The sequence below is a fragment of the Pyrgilauda ruficollis genome, unplaced genomic scaffold (assembly GCF_017590135.1).
Source record: "Pyrgilauda ruficollis isolate IOZ18807 unplaced genomic scaffold, ASM1759013v1 scaffold24, whole genome shotgun sequence".
NCBI lineage: Eukaryota > Metazoa > Chordata > Aves > Passeriformes > Passeridae > Pyrgilauda > Pyrgilauda ruficollis.
This window is the reverse complement of record NW_024523648.1, coordinates 17987005-18010549: the sequence shown is the minus strand read 5'-3', so window position 1 is coordinate 18010549 and position 23545 is coordinate 17987005. Positions and strand designations below refer to the sequence as shown.

At 40.5% G+C, this 23545-nt stretch overlaps 1 protein-coding gene across 1 annotated transcript; it reads right to left on the bottom strand.

Annotated features, from left to right (window-relative positions):
• Positions 1-13847: 13847 nt before the first annotated feature.
• Positions 13848-15961, bottom strand: MAP1LC3C (microtubule associated protein 1 light chain 3 gamma). The gene is made up of 4 exons (XM_041469972.1): positions 15856-15961; positions 15714-15769; positions 15488-15594; positions 13848-14362 (listed from the first exon to the last, which is right to left on the bottom strand). The coding sequence occupies exons 1-4, from the start codon at positions 15911-15913 to the stop codon at positions 14152-14154; spliced, it is 432 nt and encodes a 143-aa protein (XP_041325906.1). The 5' UTR covers positions 15914-15961; the 3' UTR covers positions 13848-14151.
• Positions 15962-23545: the final 7584 nt, after the last annotated feature.

The following is a 23545-nucleotide window of genomic DNA, read 5'->3' as shown; positions in this document are numbered from 1 at the left end:
TTATTCTACCTCTTCTCCTCTACAGCAAAGCACAATATTTGATGTGCAGTCCCACTTTTATTTTCCCATGCAAAGTTACACAGCTATAATTTAGCATTAAGAGACTGTGAGACTAGATGCCTGAGAAAGTTCTATTTTACCTGAGACTCACTGACTTCTGTGGATCAACACAGGTGTTTAGAAAAACAGCCAAACTTGTTGAATTTCTTTCATGTTTGCCCAGTACCAAGTATAATAGATCACTGACCTCTGGTGAGTATTTGAAAAACAAAATCCTTCAAATTCTGGTAGAAAATCATTAAGATCTGTTCCAAATCCTCTTCAAAAAATACAGCACAATTTAAGGCAACACAGCAAAGTAAGAGTAGGGAAGGTGTTGCCAATTATTAGAATTAATATTTAGACTACACTGGTCTAGAGCATTAACTAAGTATATTTTCATAACCAAATATAAATAGTAAATAACACATTGCTACATGTAAAGTTTTAGAGCCAGTTGTGAAATCCAGTTAACAGGTATTCAATTGTCTTTCATGAAACAGTGTTTCAGCCTAAAAGTATGGAGCACTTTATTTTGCACAGTAAATCAGAGCTTACTCCTGATTTGCTGGCATGCCTTGTAATAAAGGAAATGACATATTTACAAATTTCTGGACTTAGGACCCTGATCACAACTCTGTACCTGAACCCAGCTTTCACAAGGAAAGACTCTGAACATACATCTTCAGTTGAACTGTTCAGAAAGCTCCCACCAACTGTCACCAATTTTAAGCCAAATAAAGCAGTTCTGGAGTACAAACGTTTTATGCAGGGTGTGTAAAGTGCTTCTTCCACTCTTCTTGACACTCTCCAGTAGCAAGGAGTACTGTTTTGGGCACCATACTTGAAGAAATATGTAGACACCCTGGAGACAGTCCAGAGAGAAGTAAAAAGAATGAGCAACAGTCTAGAAGGCAGTGTGAGGGAGGGTGGAAGGAATTGGCATTGTTTAGTCTAGAGAAGGGAGGACTAAGGAAACATGGGATGTCAGCCCATAAACCATGAACACTGTTTCTGCAAAACAGAAAATATCAACTATATGGGAGCTGAGCAATGAAAAGTGCACAGCAGGGGAGCTTCAATCTTGTGGCTAGAGTAACTTTCCTCAAATAAATTGGTTCAACGCTTAATAAAGTTTTCTGGCTACAATTAATTTTCAGTTTAAAAGTTAAGTACTGGTATCTGCAAAGATGTAAAGCACAAGTAAACTCTGTATATAAGCTGGGCCAGTTCAGAAGCCTTAACAATAAACTTTCTAGGATGTCTGGAAGATTTTTATATTAAACAAGTGCCTGCAGTAAGTCATGCCCACTTAGCATGACAGGATACTAGTTGCTGAATGCAGCCAAGTTGAACATAATTAGTGCAAAGTTTATAAGTAGCAGGACTCTGTTTTCATTTGGGTTTTTATTTTCTTTTTCAAAGCAGCAAGAAAATCTCCTGGCATGGAAGTGGTTCCATCCCAATTTTTAATTTAATTCTTCTTGTGGGCCACTGAACAGAGGTATTGATTTTGCTCACAGTTGGTGTCATTAATTTTGTGTAAGATCTGACCCTCTTTCTATTCTGAGTCTATAATGTTTCCAGAACTGAAAAGTGGCTTTAGAAACTTCTAAACCAGCTGTTCTGAATCTTTCTGTGCTTAATGAGGAAACTGGTTTTCCCTTTTTGTATCAATCTTCTTTAATTCTGACTGGTTTGGACCTGAGTTTTCAGCCCTGTCTTCTTGCTTCATTCCTACACCTTTCTAGGGATCTAAATAATAAATTCACTAAGTATAAGTAAACCACAACATTACATCTAGATATGCACATTTAAAAATCATAAAAATTAAACGATATTTTAGGCTCATATCCTTCTGAACTGAAACATGGAACTTTATACTTCCTGGGCGGGAGGAGTATTTATATCACTCACATTTATTTTATTTGTGGTGCTAGAGACCTGATAACTTGGAAGAGACCATTTACCAGTGATTTGCAAATGCATCTAGTCAGAAAAGAGAATCAGCCTGGGCTCCCTGTCCCAGAGGGCTACTAGAAATCATCAGATATGGCAGGTAGAGGAAGTTACACCATCACAATTGTATTTAACTTAATGTATTATATTGTGCCATACCTTCTTAAGTCCTTAAGGATGCAAGTTTTCTGGAGTACTTACCTGCTTGATAGAATACATAAACACACAGCTGTCACATACAACTGTAGTGAGAGTAGATTCTGAGTTGCAGTCATTTATCTTTTATAGTTCTCAATATCTGATCTCAAAGCAACAAAGGTCAACAGTACTGTCCTCATTTTTTTTTTTTAAATAGAAACTCTGTTTGGACTGGCTTGGGGGATTAGCCACTGTTCTCTCAACCAATGAGAGAGTAAAAAATAGCACATAGATACTTTGAATCATAGTTCTGCAAAAGAGACATCATTCCTGAAAGCACCTTGAAAAGTACATCAGCAATGAAACTTGATTATAAGACTACTAATGTGACCTTCTGCAGTGGGTCACAGATGGACAGAAAGAAATAGTATAAACATACAGGCCCCGACATGTCAATTCATAAGGTTGACTGTAAACTTAAAATCAGCTTTTAGGAGATCTAGGAACACCACTGCCTCTTGATTTATTTTAGGTTCTGCACCAGAAAAGCTAAATGAGGAGAGTTGAATAATAGAGATGTGTAAAAAGAAGAGCAATGTCCAGCCCATTAGAACTCGCCTCTAATTCCGAGGAAAAAGTATTCATCTCATTACCTTTCCCAGCTGGCCTTACTTGCATATAACTGGGTGATGGAACAATATTCTTTGAGATCAGTTACATATCAGCTGGAGAGCAAAGATGCAGGTTTGTTCTGCACAATACTAAATGAATAGACAGCACAAGAATGCATCAGTCCAGTGAGTTATACATCTAAGCCTCCATTGTCTGGAGTAGAACTTACAAAGCTGCTTCTGCACTTGAGACATGTGCCTAATATAGCTGTGGGTGAGAGCGTCTGAACATTCCTCAGCTGTGCCTGCAGGAGGAGGAGTGCAAAAATGTTGAATCTCGCTCATTTATAGCTGTTGTGAAATGCTGGCATGCTCTAGCAATCAGCATTAATACTTGAGTTTGTTTTGTGGATTTCTTATTTAAATGACAATTTAAGCTTGGAGAACTTAAATCTCCTATGTGTGATGTGGATTTGTGAGTATGCTTGTGTCTGTATGAATGCTGGAGATTAAGAAGTTGAACTAGGAGTTTTCTACAACTCTTAAATACCTGTGGGTCAACCCTTAAATACTGCACATGTGTAATTAACTTCTCTTGTGCTGCCTTTCTGGGCAGCTGCAGGCTGTACAAATGTAGGTTATATGTAGGTACAAAAACAGATGCTATACAGTGATTTCTATGATGCCACTGAATTCACACATTCCAGAGTTTAATCATCAAGATAAATACTGTAACTTAATAAAAATTAAATAAAGATGACTTCTGAAGTGAGGCAATGCAGTATATTTTCATGTATGTGACAAACTATTTCAAAGAAATCACTAGCCAGTGAAATCACTCAATTGGCTCCATTTGTCCTTTTACAAAAATAGATTTGGTATCGTGCACTGAGAAGTCTGTTCCAGTTGTGCTGCATGAGAATCCATTATTTATAATGGATTTTTAGGGGGAGGTTTTTTCCAAGACAGATTAAATATTTGGACTTCAGGACTGTGGGAAACCACACATGAGTTACAATGAATGTCTGTTGTTTAATTCAGGTATTGGCCTGTATCCTGGGGAGTTGCAGCACTTGAGGACTTTGAATGTCATTTAAACCTACATTACTTCTACCCATCAGTCTTTCCTAGAAGCTGACTTGACTGGACCAGAGATTCTGGCTCACAAAGTGTCTGTGCAGCTTGTGGGAGGCAAACTAATACCTGAAAAACACGGTAGAAAAGATAATTGCTGGGGTCTTATTTGCATCTGTACATGTGGCCCACTGAAGGTGAACTCCATATGCTGGAAAATGGTAACATCCGGCAGATTTATTTTCAGTCAGAAATTTATCTTATTTTTCTTTGTGATTGTACTTTTTCAAACAAAACCTTACTGTTTTCAATTGTTAAGTGTTTGAAATTTGCAAGAAATTTTGCTTTGAACAAATCATAATAAAGCTGGACATTTCAGAAAATATTTAGGAAAGGTGATATATATTGGGTAACATGGGAGGGTAAATGTCAAACTAATGCATTCTATCAATGTTATTTAGCACTCCTATGGAGGAGAATTCTAGAAAATTACCTTTTGCCTCAGCTTGAGCAGATTGTAAATGTCTGGCCTCATTAATCCAGAATGCTAGGTTAGCCTTTGTTGTAAACTCCCTCTGATGCATAAGAAGATATCCTAGGCCGTTGTTATGTGGTTACTTTAATCTCCCAAATGTCTGCAGTGCTGCCAGAAAAGATTTGCCTTGTTTTTTCTTCTTTCCAGTAACCCATTGCCTTTTCCCTCCTGGTTTCCATGTCCTACCTCTAGTGTGCACCTAGCAGCCTTGTGAATCAGGCCAAAGAACATTATCTGTTTGAAAACTAGTATCAAGGAAACAAAAAAAACCAGTGTGCTGACACAGGTCAAACATTCATCTGCTAGACTGAAGAACCCTTTATCAATTCTTCCTGTCTAAACTATTAAGGAGAGAAAATTATTTTAAAAGAGTAGTTTAGCCATCTCTTATCCACAGGTAAAGTAGGTGGTTTTTTTCCCAATGCCTGAATCATTCTCTTGACAATTCTTTGAACTTTCTCCAAGTTGCAAAATCAATCCTGAATTGTACTCGCTGGACTGAGTGTAGCAGCAGTCGTTCCATTGCCAGGTGCAGAAGTAAAGTTAAGATTCTTCTCCTTGTACACATATCAAAAGGATTGTATTAGCCTTTTTTTTTATGACTGGCAACACATGGTGGCTACTGTATGATCATTCTCATATTCTTCTACAAGATAAGGCCCAGCAGCATCTCCTGTAGCTACAGCTGTAGTTGGATTTTATACATGACTGTTCTGTTGCAACTGTATGTGCTCACATTCACAGCACCCACTAACAGTGATCTGACCTTCACTTTTTATCACTGTCCGTTGCCCCGTAAAATATTTACAGTGAGATACTTCTCAATCATTTTTACTCTAACTGCAATTGTGCCATTGTGTTTCTTTTTGAACACTTCCAGAATCCAGAGAGCTTCCATGTTTCAAATGAACAATATGGGAAGGTGGGCAGGGTTTAAAAAGCTCCTTTCTAATACATAAGTAATCCATGGCATGTGGGCATTGACATTCTTCCCCTTCCTTTTCAAAGAGCCTTTCATTTGTGAAGAATGTTATGTCCATTTCTGAGCCTTTTATTCTTGAGGCTAAACCACCTCAGTTTGTGCAACTTTTGTCATACTAAATTTCTCTTCATCATCAATAATCTTTGAATTCTCAAGTGGTTCATATTCTTCTTGGTGTGCAGTATGCTATACCCAGTATTTCAGGTGAAGCTCTGCTCTTATTGAGTACAGCACAGAAGAGGCGTATTTCACCCATCTTGCAGGCTCTACTCTTGGTTAGAAATCTCAGTATTGTGTTTGCTTTTCTTACAACAGCATGATAGTGTTGACTTCTGCTTAGGTTGTGATTCAGTACATCCCATGGACTCTTTTAAGAAGAAATGTCACCAGCCACTTGTTTTCCACCCTGTATTTATGCAGCTGATTGTTCTTGTTCTTATGTAGGTTTTACATTTATCCCTCTTGAATAGTGCCCAGGCAGTGATGACAGCCCTCTTCATTCTTCCTGTAAGATCTTTGCCAACATTTTTATGTTTCTTATTGCAAAACCCACAAGATACTCGGGACTAGCTATTCTATGGATTTTTTTTTTTTTTTTTTGCTTTTGGATTCATATCTTTATTTGCTTAGAAAGCATAGTGAGTAAGGGTGTTAGATAAGCACCAGCTCTATTAGCAAGTACTTTGTATGTGGACAAGGAGACAAGAGATGAAACTTTCAATTTGTGGGGTAAACTCCATAAATTCCAATTTGTTTAATCAGAGATTAAATGCAGATGTGAAGCAAACAGCATTTAGAAGAAAAAGGCAGGAGCTGACATTGGTTAAACCTTTGTAAAATTCCATGACGTCAAGCAGATGATTAGAATTTTGGTAAGGAGAAGGACCTCCAGCATGTATGGATTTCCTTTGTGTTCCCTTGCAGTGCAATCATGACTTCTCATGTGAAGTAATCAAGGAATTAGATATAAAGAAAGCATCTCTTCTCAGTATTTTGTAGAAATAGGTTTTTATACAGTGTTAGCTCACACTTAATAAGCAAAGTAAATAACTCTTCAGTAGTTTGTGTTGGAGCCAAAACTGGTTCTGAGCACTCCTGAGGATATGGCAGAAATAAGAAAATTTGTGTAAGTAAAAGTATCATTAAAGGTGAGTCTAAGCACTGTCTTTGTATCACAAATACTGGTAAATGTAAGCATTTGGGTTTAGTAGCTGATTAAATTTAGTGTGTTTTCTTCAAAATACAAAAAGCACCAGGATTTGTTTTGATCTCGCTTCTAGTTTTCAAATCACTGTTCAACTACTCTTTATTTAAATTTAGTAAAACCAAGACTGGGACAAAATGGGAAAGACACTTGTATTTTGAGCAGTGAAATCAGTCTGAGCCTTGAATTTTGGCCTGCTCTAGATGCCGTGGTTTTGTTAATCTCTGATTAATTTCCTCTAGTAACCCAGAAGCAGACCAAGAATAACTTTAAAGTACCTATTTTTTTATTGTTTGTATAATATACCATTGCTCAAAAAAATCACAGTTACTAAGTTTGTGTAGCAGACTTCAGTGTGCATTGATTTTGATAATCACAGAAATATAAGAAACAGTATTCATGGGCCTAGTCACAGGGTCAGAAAATACAAGTATAAATAAAAATTCTCTAGGATTTTATTTTCAAATTTCAAATACTCACACTGCAACCTGGACTCCCTATAGCATTAATCTCACAAAAGCTGAGGGTTTGTTAACAAATTTCCAGAAGAGTAGGCCCTACATCAAAGTGAGAAGATATACACACACAGCCCTGAAGGATTCAGTTTGTAGTATGACTTTTTGAAATTCAATTTGACTGTAACATCCTCCACGGAGTTTGCCAGCAATAACCTACTGAGCTTCACAGTCCGTGGATAAACAGGTGATGTTGTATTTTGCTCTTCTATTTGCTAACATACTGAAGGCAGCCTTAATTTAGTGTTTTCTTACTTCAGTAAGATCATAAAACATAGTCAAACCAGAAGTGTGTGGATCTCACTTATATGTAACCAAAACACATCCAAAAACCCCACAAAGCACAAAAAATTCTGTGCTGAGAATTAGCAGAAAGTTCCACGTGATTTTAAAATGAGACGTCTAAAATGTAATAACCCCTCTTTTAGCTTTTCAGTGTTACCTTTCAGTGTCTCTTGGCACACATTTTGCAAGTTTTTATGGCAGTTACACAGGTGTAATTAACAGTCAAAAAGCTTTTTTTTAAATTCATCTTTTCTCCGTATAAATTGAGATTTGGATTTTCCCTTTTAGACAAACCAGCTTAAGTAAAATTAATTTGATAGGGAAAAAATAGTTTAGTTTGAATCATGAAACAAGATACTTGGCAAAACTGTATTTTGAAGAAAAACTTTCCAGAACCTTAAACATAAAATCTTTCATGTCTGCTAGAGTGCTTGACCTTTCCTTCTTCTCTCCACTTGCTGTGGATATGTGCTTCCTCCCATGAATTGTAACATGGTAGCTTTAGCTCTGCAGCCTTTATGGCTCCAGACACAAATTTCAGTGCCTGTCCCAGCTTCTAGTGGAATTGCTTCATTTATTTTATAGAGTTTTGCCTAAATTTTCCACTAGTAAAACTGCAGCCTCTCACAGATCCTGCAGTTGCATAGTTTATTTTCAGAAAGAAGAGGTAGGCTGGGTTTACTCTGGGAGCTGCGTTCAAGCCCCTTAGCCACACACCTCTGCTGTCACTCTGGGCTTTACCTGCAAAGGCCCTAGGTTCTGGCAGCAGAAGTTGATTTGCTGGGCTGGGTCCAGGGAGACAGGAGCTACTGGGAGTGCGCAGTGTGGAGTTTGTGGCTCAGCCTCTTCAAGGAGAAAAAGGAGTCATAGCAAGGTCTCCCCAGTTCTTTATCTATTGAGTTGTAAAAGGAGGCTTCTCTGTGAAGCACAGGACAATAATCTTGCTCAACACTTGCCTAGTGGACGAGCTGCCTTGGATGTCCAAAACAAAGGAAACCTTCCTTAAAGGAAGGATATTTATGTAAGAAGTCCTGACATGGACTAGCCTGCAGACCCATATAATTTTCAAAGTCCACCTATACCAGCAGCAGTTCCACCCCTCAGTTTCTTGTGACAATCCTCCTCTGCACCAGACCCCTCCTGAAAATTGTCACTTCTCACCAGCCTGCACTGCATGGCAACCCGCTGCTTTGCCAAAGTCAGCTGGGACATGAAATTAAGCTGCTACATCCACCTATCTTGTACCTCTAGCAAAAATGGTTCCCATTGGTGAGCAAGGCTAACCCACACAGCTGCTCTTCAGCTGATTCAAGAAATTTTGTCTCAACAGAATTCACTGGAAGGGAGGAGTTGCCCAAATAGCAGTAATGGCTGCAGCCATCTCATTTAAACTGCTGCTCCAACCCTGACAGAGGCTTAGAGAGCTGAGTGACTGAGGGACAGCCAAATTTTGTGGGTTCAATGTAGACTGAATTACAATAGCAGAACAGCTGTGAATTATCATGCAAGTTTGTTACATGGCAACTAAGGTCATATTATTTATAATTTTCAGCAATCTTGGAACCTGTACCCGGGTTCTGCTAGCACAGAAGGCCTGGTCCCTTTCCAAAGAAAGAATGGGAACAAAGTCAGTGTGCAAGAGGATGGCTGAAAGAACTGAGGTTTAAACCAAAGCCAGCTGCCTCCTAGGAAAATACAGTTTCTCCTGAGGCCTCTCTTGACAGTTTTGACAGGTTTATAGCAGAGCCAATATAATTTCCAATAGCAAAATTATCTTCATAACCCCTGCAATGCTTGGGTTACCCTGGCAGTCTAGACAGCACAGATGTGTCTGCATTAAGCTGGTGATTCTGCCCTCACCTGCAGTACAGCAGCTGTTTTTTCTATTGATGGCTCTTTTATTTTGTAGGTGACTAATGCATCAAGCTGCTGGAAAATGAGTTAATCTTCCTCAGCCAGTCAGCATTTAAATATGCAGCTCACATCTCTATCTGATTTTTAATTTTTGAGCACAGACGCAGTATTTCTGGGGAGAAGGGTCAGACAGAGACCATACTACTATCCATCACTTGACATGAAGTTTTTAGGTTCTCAGAGTAAGGGCCAAGTTGCCTTGTGAAGTAGTGCCAGCACCAAGAATAGAATTTCTTTATTTGCCATGTCTGCCTTTCAGCACAACTCTGTGTGGTTTTTTCCATTGACAGAGTTCATGTTTTGTTCAGGAAAAGGCTATATCCACTCTCCATCTGTGAGCATGTGTTTCTTTCTCATAGGTTCTCTTTGTAAGCTAATGGGTGTAATAGTTGCATTAGTGAGATCACACTGAGGCTCAGGCTTTCCAGGCAGTCACAGACAGGCTTGTGAAGAGCACATGGTTGCAGCTGCTTTGGGTGGGAGCACTGATATGCATGCTTAACCCCCTGGCTCACTCCTTCCCCTTTCCTCACCCACTGGTTAGCTGACCTAAAGATTTCCCTGGATATCCATTTGTCAGCCTGTAAAGTCTTGGCTCTGTTTTTGAGAATGAGAAATAAATTTTAGGCCTACTTAGGCATGTCTTCATCAACAGCATCAAGGACCATGCAATCAATAGCATTTCTGACATAAAACAGGCTTGAGCTGAAGGTCTGATTAAGATCCAGACCATGCTGTTATATACAGAAAGAAAGTAAAGGCAGGGTCTTGAAATATTTGCAAAAATAAACACCAGCAGCCAAGCCCACCCTGCAACAAATCATAGGCAGCCTCATAAAGGCCCTTTACAGGCCCTGGCAGACATGATGTAAGTGCTGAGTGGCCCGAGCAGCCCCTCCTCAGTCCCTGCCTGCCTGCCTGAGTGTGCCCAGGCAGGCACACTCCCTCCCTCCTGAGGGTCTGCCACTGCAGGGGAAAGGACAGAGCTGCTTTTTGAACTCTGGCATTGAGACTTGCCCTGTGTTCTTCAAAAGCCACCTGGACTCCACTGCTGCAGTCGTGTGCCATAGGAACATTACAGTCACAAGAGAGGCACCACATGAACTACAGGAGGCAGGGAGCGATATGACTTTCTGGGGACAAGCATTAAGGGCATTACTTTAAACTAGGGCCAGACTGTTATTTATTGTAGACCCTAAATGTCCTTGCATGTTGTGGACTGTACAGTAACAACTTAAACTCCTAAGAAGCAATCCAAAATCTTCAGTGGAGAGAATTGGGTAGAGCTAATACAACAAAGCACCTTAGGAAAGCTAAAGAAACTAAGCACATATTTATAGGCAGACATCTGGTTTTGGTTTGGTTTTGTGTTTTTTTTTATTCTTCTCTCTCCTATGGGTTGATTCAAAACTATGAAAAGAAGGGGCTATTTTAAGATTCAGGAGATTTGTCTCAAAATAGTTCTGGAACAGTGGTTCTTAAGGGAGGTATGTATGCATTACAAGTTCTGTATATTGGCACTGTAACATATGAAATCACATTTCTCAATCACCCTTGGGGATCCCTTGAAGGTTTTCCATAGAAACTCTTCCACTGTCCTCCCTTCCACTTCATAGTGCATAAGTTAAAGCACTGGTTTTCAAAAAAAAAGTTTCTGTCTTGCTTAGGTCTTTTTGTTTTCTCCCTATAATTTCTCTACAGGCTTTCTTGAAAGAAGAATATAGCAGGGCAATTTGATGCTGAGGGTAAAATATTCTGTCCTATTATCTCATTTTACCTTCTAATTTACTGTATTTTACCTAAACACAGCAACTTATTTGAAGCAGAGGATACCATCTGTCACTTAGTGTGTGTAAAATATGAAAATATTTTAATCCTGAAACTACCACCATCTGGAAATAGTTAGCATGGGAAAACAATAAAAAGCCCATCTAAGTTCACAAGTATTATTGTCTTGAACAAGAAGATTAATATTCCCATTCATTTATTTATTCTACCAAAATATAACATTGAGTCATTTTTAAATCCCAACAGTTTGGAAAGCTCCTGATGTTGCTTATGTGTGCTAAAGCCCAGGCTGAAGTTATCATGTTTGCCTTGCAGCAAATATCAATTTGCACTCCATAAAGCATTGTGCACAGGTTGTAGGTGGCTGTAGGACATACTTCCCTCAAGGACCACTGTTCCAGCAAGGCCCTCATACCACTCTAATATTCCATATCCTTCAGGTTGATTTGGTTTATATTTGGAGCCAGAGCACTGAGCATCTTCTGCGATTGAGCTGGTAGGCTAAGGAAGAAACAGAAGTATCCTCAGAATGTTTTCTGTTCTCTGGTGGATATCTTTGATATTAATGAACAGAAGTCCGTATCATGAAGATAAAACTTTTAAACAAATGGCAGCTCTGCTGTCTCTTTTTACATTAGTGTCACATTGGAAGGAAGTATAAAATCTGCTTAACACAGCATTGTGTCCATTTAAAAAAAAAAAAACTTTCTAATCAGTATTTGCTTGAGTAAATATTAGCTCTTCAAACAGCAGCTACATTGGAAGTAGCTGCAGCTATCTCAGTTGCACATGTCAGTCAGAGCAAAGTTTTTCTGTTTGCTTCTTTTCTAATCCTTGTTCTTTGCACTTCAAGAGAGAATAGGTTAAATTCAAACCTTCTAATCATACCAAGGCAATTCCACAAATAGGACAACAGAATTATTTGGGCATGTAACTCCCAGTTTATTACTTTAAGACTTTGTGAAAACTCTTTGACAGTTAATATCCTAACTTCTTCAACAACTGATAGGAAAGCAAGTCTATTACTATTACCCAATGATGCTTTCCCAGCTCACAGGACTTCTTTCTAGGTTCATCAGGCCAGTTTAAACAAGTCTATAATGATGCTCTTTACCTGCAACTGACCTTCTCCTTGTGCAACTTTTTTGGCTGGATCTGTGACTCAGCCTGTAGACACCACAGCCTAATGTTATTAAATGCTGGAGGGATCAACACTTACACCTCAGCCACTACATTACAAACCAGAGAAAGTTGGCTGTCAGACAAAATTGTTCCAGCCAAGAAACTGTAGTGCTTGTCTCTTCATGTACCAAGTATCACACAAGACAGGAAGACAGAGGAGCCATTGAAGCAAAATATTAGCCCAATTCTAGACTGGCAAGAGAGCTTGAACACAGAAAGTCTCCCCTTGCTCCCTCCCACCTCAAGGTTCCCACAGCTGTTCAGCATTTTCATGTGGTGCTCCTGCCAAGCAGGTGTCTCTGCTTCCCGGAAGGGCTGGTGACAAATGACTATTCAATTTCTGCAATGGAAACTGTTTCCATTACAAGCATATATCCAAGCAACTGATTCTGGGATTCCAAAGCCCACATGTTTTTATAACCTATACCAACATAGCCTTATCCTTTCCACAGGTCAGTTCAATGATTTCTTTGTTCCTCAGCTCATGAAACACGAGTTGGCAAACATCACCTCCACTACAGCAGGTACTCCTCTAAAACCCCTGATTTAGAGGCTCAAACCCAGGTCTGCTCAGAACCATGTTCAAGAGATTATTAATACAAGACAACCACTGCAAAAAGCTTACACACACATTCCTTCCTTATGCATAACATAAATACTGTCAACACTTCTTTCTTTGCAGTCTAGTTATTCCTACATTAATAATTCTGCAGTTTAGTACTGAACAGAAGAATTGCATCATATTGTAACAATTTGACCAATCCTAAACTGAGGCTGCCAGAGGTTGATTAATAAACTGCAAACTGTGACAGATTTTTAAATTACTGGTGTTTTTAGTTGATCATGTATGATCAGAGCATGTCCAGCTTTCCAATGCATTCCTCACATACAGGGAAGACAGCTTGAGCTATATTTCAGAATAAGGCTCATGTCAAGTGTTCCTTTAATACATGTTTATAGGAACCAAGCCTGTATATTAAGATGAATCCACATTTTACTACATGGTATTTTTGATATTTTCAACGTTTTCCAGAAACACTGGAATATCTCTTAATCACAAGGTACATGACTTGGCTCTGTTGTTGAGAGAAGGCTCACTGAAGTCCTTCGGGTACCTGACAAGCAGGTGCCTGTAGGGGATGGATGTGACAGTATCTAGAGTAACCATGCTAGCAAAATTTAGCAAGAAAAAAACTCTTGAAACTTGATTACCCTTCAAGTCCTGCTATCTGCATTTCAGTTATGCTGACTAGCAATTAGGTTGCTTATTTAAACAAATAGTTATCTATACCACAGACAGTGTTTTCTGTAACAGCTGAGTTTATTCAGGTGTTAAACTTAACACTGCTCTGGCACTCCTATTTAATCTCACAGCCCAGATATCTACCTTAATGAAACTTTCATAGCTATGGTTTTGCTCATGGGTGACACAACTTAAACTTTGATATTTCATTCAAAAATTCAGAGTATCTGTGCAAGCAGTGTTTCATTTAAAAGACATTGAGCTCCAATTCCCAGAATTATGATAGGATCTTCTCCAAGACAAATTTTTACAATCTTTCCCCAGATTAAAAGTAACATTCAACTCAATACTTAAAAGGTTCTTTATTTTTCTCTTAGACTTAGGCTTTCAGGAAACCTTAAAAATCAGTTTCACAACAAAGACTGATATCGCAAAGCAGTGGAGGTGCAGTTCAAAGGACAAAAAACCTAACCCATAGTGTCTTCAAATATAAAAAAATATATCCAAATTATTACCTAGGGAAAGTGTACCACCATTTCTGTCTTAAGCTGGTCCTGCCAGCTTTTGGGTCATAACTCCCACTACAGAGCTCAAGAGCTCAAACTGGAAGGAGCATCTCCGATGTTCATGTCACAGGCATGATTCAGAGTAAATTGCTTTGCTGCAGCATATGAACTCAATCTTAGATTTTCTGAAAGCATTCCATAGTTTTCCCTTGGGCAGTAGGTAATAAGCATCCAAACATCTCCTGGGAAGCATAGGTCATATACACAAAGCCATCTTCATCTTTGTAGTCCCTGTACACTTCTGCCATTGTCAAGGACATACTGGCTAGGCTTTTGTTGTTCACCAACAGGTAGAAAGCTTGTGTAGCTGTCAGAGCCATCCTGCTTCTAATTGAAAAAGAGAGGAGAAAAAGAGGATTAAACATTAGCAAGTTGAATATGGTTTCAGCTTCAGTCTATGACATACATTAAGCAGAGCAGTTGCATGAAGTACCTACGAGAAATGCTGTGTGAAGTTATTATGTGGTTTAATGTCTCCATCAGCAGGAAGTTAAATGGAAGCTCAGAGGCCTGTGCTCTGACAAAAGGCTTACATGGTTACACCAAAGGTGCTACTGAGCATGGGCCTGGAGTTCCCAGTTACCAGGGAAAAGTGTGAATAGAAACCAAAAGCTTCCGTAGTGCAGATTTTGTAAAGGATTCCAGCTCCAGTCTGTTACACTTACTATAAAGTAAGTGTACCTTCAAAAAACCTACCTTCAAAAAACAAGTCCTTTCCAGAGACATTACATGCAATGATTACAATCTCAGTTGTCGGAGCGGGGCCGCCCGCCCGGCCGGGGCCGCAGCCAACCGGAGACGCGCCGCTCCCTGCTGAGCCCGCCCCTGCCGAGCCCGGCTGTCCCACTCTCAGTTGTCCAAGAGCCAAAAGCATCTTTTACAGAAGTTACAATCTAGAAAGATCTTTTTTTATACTTTAAAAAGTGTGCTCAAAAACATAGCTTTCACATTTTGTCAGAAAATACCACTGAATATTTTGGGTGACTTCTTTGCTGTAATGTTTCATAAAGAACAATTTAGCAACACACTTCATTTCACTCTCATTTAAGAGCTGCTTTGAACTTGAGCAAATTCAGCTAGGTGCAGTAAGAAAGCAAGGCAGTGACAGTCATAAGCAGAACGAGATCACAGAGCCCCAATACCCATTCCATAAGGCAGGAAGAGAGCAGAACAAGAGTCTTATACAGTCTTTTTTCACTACAGTTAAGGAAGAAGGGAGAGGACTATGAACCCAAAAAAGACCACATTTTTCCCACAAGTGCACCTGTGAAAACATCTGTTGACTGTCTTCGAACACTCGCAAGAGAGGGAGTCCATTACATTACTAACATCTTTATCCTCCTACCTACCAAAGGAAGCAAGATATCCCCAGCAGCACACTAGGAAATACCTTCTTGGGGAACAGCAGCCAAGCCCAGGTGCAGCTCCAACCCACAAGTATCCACTACCCACCTGATGATGGTTATGAACTGTGCCATGGTCAGCTCCTCGGGAACCAGAAACTTGGTTTTGTCCAAGAGAGGAAGGTACTTCTCTTTATGGTATCTCTCAACAATTACCTGTTTTAATTAGAGTCACACTTAGCGATACCTAAAATATCCAGCTCCCCTTCCCTCCCCTCGTAGGCTTCTCTCCTTAAACAGCAGCAACAACCTCCGGCAACAAACCAGAGATTTACCGGGATTTTTGTCGGGAACTTGGCTCGGATCCCTGCTACTTCTTCCCGCCGGGTGGCTGCGGGGCAGAGGAGAGAAGAGAAGCATTACGGGTGCGCGCAGCCCCTCCGACCCGCACAGCCCTCCGCGCCCCGGCGCCCCTACCGAGACTCTTCCTGAGCTTGAAGGGCCGGTCCGGCTGCGCCCCGGGCGCCGCCCGCATCCTCCCGCCTCGGGGCCGCCGCCACGGAGCGGGGCCGCCCGCCCGGCCGGGGCCGCAGCCAACCGGAGACGCGCCGCTCCCTGCTGAGCCCGCCCCTGCCGGCTGTCCCACCGCTCCCTGCTGCGCGCTGCCGATCTGTGGGTTACGGCGCTGCGAGGTGCTCCTCCTGCCAGACAGTGCCGTGCTTCCTGAGAAGTCTTTGGCTACCCCGCCCGGTGGTTCAGGGGCGCAGCTCAAGGCTGGACTGCCCCCAGCTGTCTTCCCTTTGCACAAGTCCAGTTTGATCATAGCGACAAACCACTTTTGAACGATTGCTTTGGTTTTAAAAGAGAGGAGGACAACCTACCCCACGTACACAAAAAACTCCAAAACCCAAACCAAAAAAACTCAACCCCACTCAAAAAAACCAACCACCCACCCCTGTCATTTTTCATCTCCTCAGAATGACTTGAGAGCTGAGTTTTAGCTCTGGTTTTGTCTCTAAGGCACAGTTGTGATTTTTAAGGGGTTTCAAGCAGACTTCAAGTCCATCTATTTGGTAAATATGATTGGACAGGTTCCTTGCCTTTTGGATTGCTGGTTCACCTGCGTTTGCTTCAGCTGTCAAGATGGCTTTGCAGAAGAACATGGCTCAGCAAGGGGTAAAGTTGACTCCAGTCTGGTGGTTGTGTTTATAAATCATCTCAGTGGGGGTCTGGAACTGATACTCATTACTTGTTTGCTTTACTTATCCCTTTAAAATACATATTTTTTTATTTTACTTGATCTGTCATTCTGATCATGATCCAGTTGATGTGGCACTTAGGGACATGGTTAGGGGTGGATTTGACAGTGCTAGTTAATAGATGGACTCAAGGATCTTACAGGTCTTTTCCAATTTATATTCTATTATTTTACCAGGCTAAGCGCAACTGGAATTTGCAAATTTTTGTGAGTTACAGTTTATAAGCTATGGCAGAGTCAATGGCTGTCACCCAAGATCATTTTGAAAATGAACATCTTTATCAAAGCGTGTGTGCACTATTTCTGCATGTGTCAGGTTTTTCAACCAGCCTCTCCAGAACACAGTTTTCAGTGGCTGCAGTCCTTAATGCTGCTGAGCTGTCCCTTTCTTGATCTGGAAGCGATGAGCATTAGCCACAGCACAAACTCCCCCACGTGGCAGCACAAATTTTATTTTGCAGAGTACACACTTGGGTTTGAGGGACTCATAAGCAAGAGCTCTGAACTTTGAGAAGGGCCTTGAGCCTATGCTGGAATGGTTTGGGTACAGCTCATCCCTGTGATTTGATCTTTGCATGGGGGCAGGTAAGCCCAGGGCTTGGCTTGAGCAGCTGGGTCTAGCTTAAAGTCTTTTGAGTAGAGGAGAGGTGACTCTGAGGAAGCCCGAGTGAAGGAGGACATGTGCCACAGAATTGACATAGTACCATAACTCAGTATGGTGAGTTGTATTTGAGAAAATGAAGGAAAAGAGGAATAATTTGAAGGGTAAAGAAACAGCATGGACAGTGCAGGAACAAAGCCTGTAGGAGGCAGGAGGATGTGTGGAGACCACAGAGTGTTTCTTTGGAACTGTGGTCAAGCATGGGGCTTTCCAAAGCTGTTCAGGAGTGTGTCATTTCTTCCACACCCTTCCAAACCCTGGTTTCTTCCCAGCAGATGCAGTAGAAAGATCTGTGATCCACTTTGTGTAGAGAAGAGGGAACCTGCTACACCAGTGCTCTGCTTCCTGTGTCACCTCTCAGTGCAGATGAAGTACAAAAGTGTGGCTCCACCCAGGTATCAGCAGCCGTGCTCGCAGGGAGAGGAGGTTTCTTTTCATGTTCATAAACTCCTATGGCAGCATCTGGAGAGGAAAGTGAATACCTGATAAGAAGGTGAGCCAAAGAAGATGAATTCCCAGCAAGCCTAGTGATCAGTTAAGGCTGTAATGTCTGTGAGAGTTAGAAGTGAGCAAAAACCCAGGCTTTAGTTAGCATGTGCTAACTAATAATGTAAATGTGTCACATTTACTGGAGGTAGAGAGAATGGGATGTGTAATGTGTCTGCATAGCTTCTGCAGTGAATGTGTCTACACTTGCTTCTGCAGTGAAATACCCAGTTTCAAACCTAAATCTGGAATCTATTCCTTCTTACAACCTTTCCCTTGGAAGTTCTTCTTGCATGCACGTTATTAATGAACTGATAGAGCAATTTTGTGTAGAGAATAGAATACTCCGAGATCCTATTGATACAGAAATGGAAGGACAAAGGGGAATTATTATTCTATTTCTACCTGCTTGAATGTCAAAACCCAACACTTACAGGCATCCTGTCAGTCCTCAAACATTAAAGCACAAACTCAGAGTTCCATATCTTATCTAGTCCTGTTTCATTGCCACATTCACAGCCTCTTCCAGAACCCAAGGTCTGCAGCTGTGTAGCCGAATTCTCATGTATCCACTGTCTCCATATTGAAGTGATCTGCTCTGCAAGTGCTCTCAAACACTCCACTGTGTCCCAGGGACTCAACAGCTTAGCCAAAAGCAGGCATCTACTTTTTGCAAGTGCTGTGAGACTTGCACTGCTTTCAGCTGGATCTGTGAGCTGCTGTGGAGGTAAGGGTCAAGTTGTCTGTAGACTAACAATTTAAATGCGGATGAGACAGTGCTAGAGGGACTGAGATTTATTTATTTAAGCAACCTAACTGAATGGGAAGAGAAACTGCAGCATGATGTTCTTAGGGGAAAAATGTGACCTGGCAAAATGAGGGCTTATTTGTCGCACTGCGAAAGCCTGTGGAGTTCTACAGTATTACGCATACTTATCTTAAATACATGTTTCTGTGAGGGTTGTAAGTGAACCATGAGGCTGTAAGTGAAAATAGTCAGGAGGTTTTGAAGAGCCCTCAAGCAGTCAGGCTCAGCCAACCAATTTAATGGGTTTTAGAAGAGCTGTCCTAAATATTTGCACACTTCCTGAGCACAGGTAGTTACAGATGGGGAATCCTTTGCTTCCTTCTTCTCTTCTGCAACTCTGAATCTGTCTATATCTCTTCCTGTGACACAGAAGCAAGCCCCCTTTTGTGCATAAGCCTGAAGTAGTTGTGTGCCAGTAACTAAATTTCTGAATTCCTAAGTCTTTATACCAAAAAAGCTAGCTGGAGTATTATTATGTTTAAGAGGATGCTTAGTACTGTATCTCTGATTTTGGTCCAAACTCACCCACTAATAAGACTCAGATTATAAACTTGTCTCAAAATGCTGAGATAAGTTCAGAGGTCAGCAGTGGTATTTCTCAGTTGATTGGCTAGGGTTTATAAGCACTTTTGGCTTTTTTTCTTTCTCTCTTGATTTTTTAACCCTTATATTGAACCTAGATCATAACTGATGATTTTTTTTTGGTGTAGCCACAAGGATTAGAAATTATTTAAGTTACTTTTAAACCGACATTACATGACTGTTTTGTACCAGAGCTTGAGATTTTTTATCTTAAAATGTCTCTTTTGCAAAAGAAACTTCAGTTAGACTCAATAATTCTCTCTTATCTTTACCTGTATGCCTGGTGTTCAGCTCATTGTGATGGAATAGTTTCTTTAAGCTAGTATTTGAATTCAAGTGCACCAGTTGTACTTTCCTTGAGTGCTCTATCTTTCATTTCAAGATTTTTTAAATCGCTCTCAATATTAATTAGTTAAATTTTCAACCATATTGAAAGAGCTGAGCTCTAGTGGTGTATCCTCAGTAGTGTTTAACTTCTTTCACATGTAAGTGCTCCTGGTTTAGCATTTTAAATTTTGCAAGAATTTGAGACCTAAAGTCTCAGTATTTTTCAGCAAAGGTTGCTCATATTGGTGATTCTGACTAGACATAAAGCCAAAAATAAATCAGTGACTCTTTCTGAGAAGAGCTGCTGTGAGGTGGCAACCTGTTGGTCAAGGTCCCTGCAAGTACCTCTTTGACTTTCTGTTTCCTGCTGTACCAGTGGTTCACTGGCTTTTTGCCCTACAGGGGCTGAACTCAAGGTCTAGGCAAATGTTAAAAAGGGAAAAACATTATTGGATCTTCCTTTCCTATCATCTGCTGTCTTGTTATCATTTATAAGACGCAATGTATTATGTTTTCTGTCTACAGAAAAAAACAGAATTAATGTTGTTACTAGGCAATTTCCTTGATCATCTCCTTGAGAAACAAAAGCAGTGTTCTTGTGGAGGGAAATTATGGGACACAATTTCTTTCTTATCTTGTTGTGTCTGCTGTTTGACTTGGTAGAACAATTGCACTCTGGTTTGCTGGTTTAGTAATGCTCCTGCTATGAGTACAGATCATGGTGCTGGTGCCTTGGTGAGAAGTAACAGCATCACTCGCTCTGCAAATATGGAATAAAACTTAGTCTTTGTCCAAATATGATCTTAATATTTTTGAAGTGGTTTTTCTTCCACGTAGGGCTTTAAAATATTTTGTCCAGTGTAGTTCAGTTCTTTTCAGATAGGATGTTTTTGGCTTTATGTCCAGACTTTTCCTGGCCTCCCTGCTGAGGCTTACAAGAATGTGTCAGACAATGCCAAAAGTATACGTTGGGTTTTGGTTTGTACATACTGGAAACTGGTTTCTATTTTTAGCCTCCAGAAAGGGTGTTATAATTGACAGACAGTAGAGGGTTTTAAAAATAGCTTCAACATGTCACTGTGAAGCTGGCAGCTTTGTTGTTTGATCCTTCTGACAGAAGGGTCAGGAGAGTCAAGCTCTCTGTCAGGGTTGAAAGCCTCATCAGGAGAGCAGTGCCAGAGTTTCCAGGAGTGACTGGGACTCCTTGGATACCTCTTTTCTCAGGTGGATGTGTAAGAGACCTGATCCCTACTGGAAATTGTTCTGTCCTTAATGAAAAGTTGGACTCTTATGGTACCCCCATTTAGGTACTCAGAAACTGTGGCTCTCAGGACTTGAAGTCCCTTTAAAATTATTTCAGCAGGAACATCTAAGGCTTAGACAGGTCCAAACCCAAACACTATAGAAAAAAAAAGTTTAAGTATAAAGCAAAGATTAGATTCCTTCTCTACAGTGTCAAGACTGTTACTTTGTTTCAGAAATCTGTTTTTAGGGAACTTTTAAAGTTATTAGGAAAAATGCCAAGATTCACGTATGCAAAAGAGAGGGATGTTGCTCAGCTATTTTCAAAGAGGGACGCCCAGATAACTATTCTTGGTGGCTCTATTGAGCCACCTACTCTACTTCTGTGATCTTAAACAAGTCCTGGGAGGCTGGCCAAGTCCCTGAGCCATATCACATACTTGGCTGCATAACAAATGCATTGCAGAGCTCAGCTCATGCTCATGTGCTATGAACGAGGCTCTGGAGAAATGCGAGCAATTTATTGGATATAAAAATGCTGACAAGTGCTATGGACTGATATGGGATTACTGCAAATCGCAGCCCAAACATGCACATTAGCAGATCCTCAAAATTGTCTGCTTCAGGAGTGTAACTGGGGATGATGAGGTCCAGAGCCCTGTTTTCTTAGGTACTGTGTATGGAGAGAAGGAGAGAGAACCTCTTGTGTTTGGAAAGCAGGTAACTTTCACTACCTGTATGCTTTCAGGTTCCCTATCCTCTTTTGCACAGCATCTTGAGAAGCAATGCAATGCCAGTTTCACAGGGCAGCCGACAAGAGCCGAGGTAAGGAATAGATCTGCAATTGTTACTGTTGGTGACTCTGGCCATACAGTGGCTGTCAGCACCAGAGAATGGCCTTTGCCCTGACACCTCAATGTTTGTAAGGGAGACTCTCAGAATAATAAGAATCCTGCATGGAAAATACTGCTGAAGATGATTTTTTTTTCATGTTTTAAATTAAAGATTAGGTAAAGCAGATCTGAGATTGGATGAAAGTCTCATCCTATAAAAAGACATCAATAAACGGTAGATGTGGTAGCTGGCAGTTGTGAAATATTGAATGGCTTCTGTTGGTAACCTCAGGGAGGCCATACAGAAGCCAGCTGATCAAATGACTCAGAGTATTGGTATCTGGGTCACTCAGTGCTAGGTTTCTGATATGGATCCTTCATTTTGTCAAACATATCAGTTTGTCTGTGATGAAGACCTTTGGAGCAAATGCATGGGATAGTGTCGCTTTAGTTTCTACAGTGCCCAAGTGGCATCCTTTTTAATAGAGGACAAGCACCAAGTGTAAATTTTCCTCTAGTTGTAAAGTGGGCCTCTCAAACACAAGGTTGAATCACACTTAGAAAATCGTGGTCCAGAGGGAGCCACTGGAGTTGCCCACAAGTTGTTGTTGACAAGTTTTAGGTCCATGGACCCTCCTGACAAATGGAAATCCTCTCCCCTCACATGCACACTTGGCTGTTTGCACCAGCATGATGGATGTTTTATGCTGCTACCTAAGTCTCTTGGGCTCAGCAGCATAAGATATGTTCATGTCTGAAACTGTCTCTGCTTGCAGGCTGGGGGTTTTCATTCAAACCAAACAACTCCAAGAAGGCTGTGATCAGACTGCAGAAGGACACATTAAGCTTTTAGACAGCAAATCAAGAGTTGCCCCCGTTATTCTGTTTCAATAAATCCTTAAATATTTAATCAGGTTCTTTTCTGAATTTATAGTATTCTCTCCTTCAAACAGCTTTTCCTTTTTCCACTAGGTTTTCATATACTGGCTTTCTTACATCTATCTGTGAGAACAGTGTCTTGCTACACTGAATTATGTTGAATATTATCCTGAAATATAAATACTGAAGTGTATTTCCATGTATCACTAAGAGCTTATTGGGAAACAAAGTTAGCTTCACAGCAGCTGAGGCATTCATTTCCATCACTTTTTACTGTGGAAAATCAAACCAAATTACTCAGACTGACTCTTGTCCCCATCCCTTATGTAGCATTGACTCCATGCAACTGTTAAGTGCAAAATCTGAAAATAAATGTTTTATTAACATAAGAACTCTTCTTGCCCTTTAAATTTCAGTATCCCCTGTGACCTGTGAGTTAATTCTGTTCTTGTACTTTCTTTATTGTAAGATGAGAAGCTCTAATCACATTAGACATTGCAGATTTTTTGTGTGCATACTTGTATATATAAATATGTATTATTATACATAATTCTAACAACATACTTATACACACAGATGTATAGATAGATAGATAGATAGAGATATCTATCTATATATATGTGTGTGTATGTTATTTCTTCTTTTCCACTGATGATATGAAGTCAGATACACACAGTGGATTAAATGGAAGAGAATGATACTAAATTATTTAACAGCCCAGCTGTCTGTGGTCAAAGGCAGCATCTCACCAAACACTTCTCCAAAATAAAAATTCTTCCAAGGCATGAGTTAGAATTTATGTCGCAAATCCCGGCTACATGGTGACAGACAGATGGTGCAACAGCCCCCTTCCGAGCCCGCAAAATCTCAGCTACCAGTGGAAGTTCAGCATGGAAACAAAAGAGCAGCACCACTTGTCCTGGGATGGAACTGGGTACCTTTATTTGATAGCAAAACTTCCCCTCCTCAGTGTCCCGGGATGCTGAACTGGGGGCAAACAACAGCTTATATAAGGGGGTCTCAAGGGAGGACACAATCTTTAACTAATCAGGAGAAATGGGAGTGAAAAACAAGGCAGGGAATACAATGTA

Excerpts from the sequence above, each read along its gene's own strand:
- MAP1LC3C (XM_041469972.1), bottom strand. The coding sequence starts at position 15,913 with ATGCGGGCGGCGCCCGGGGCGCAGCCGGACCGGCCCTTCAAGCTCAGG. Across the intron at positions 15,595-15,713 it reads AGTTCCCGACAAAAATCCCG|GTAATTGTTGAGAGATACCA; the intron begins GTAAATCTCTGG and ends TAATTAAAACAG. Across the intron at positions 14,363-15,487 it reads CAGTTCATAACCATCATCAG|AAGCAGGATGGCTCTGACAG; the intron begins GTGGGTAGTGGA and ends TTTTTCAATTAG.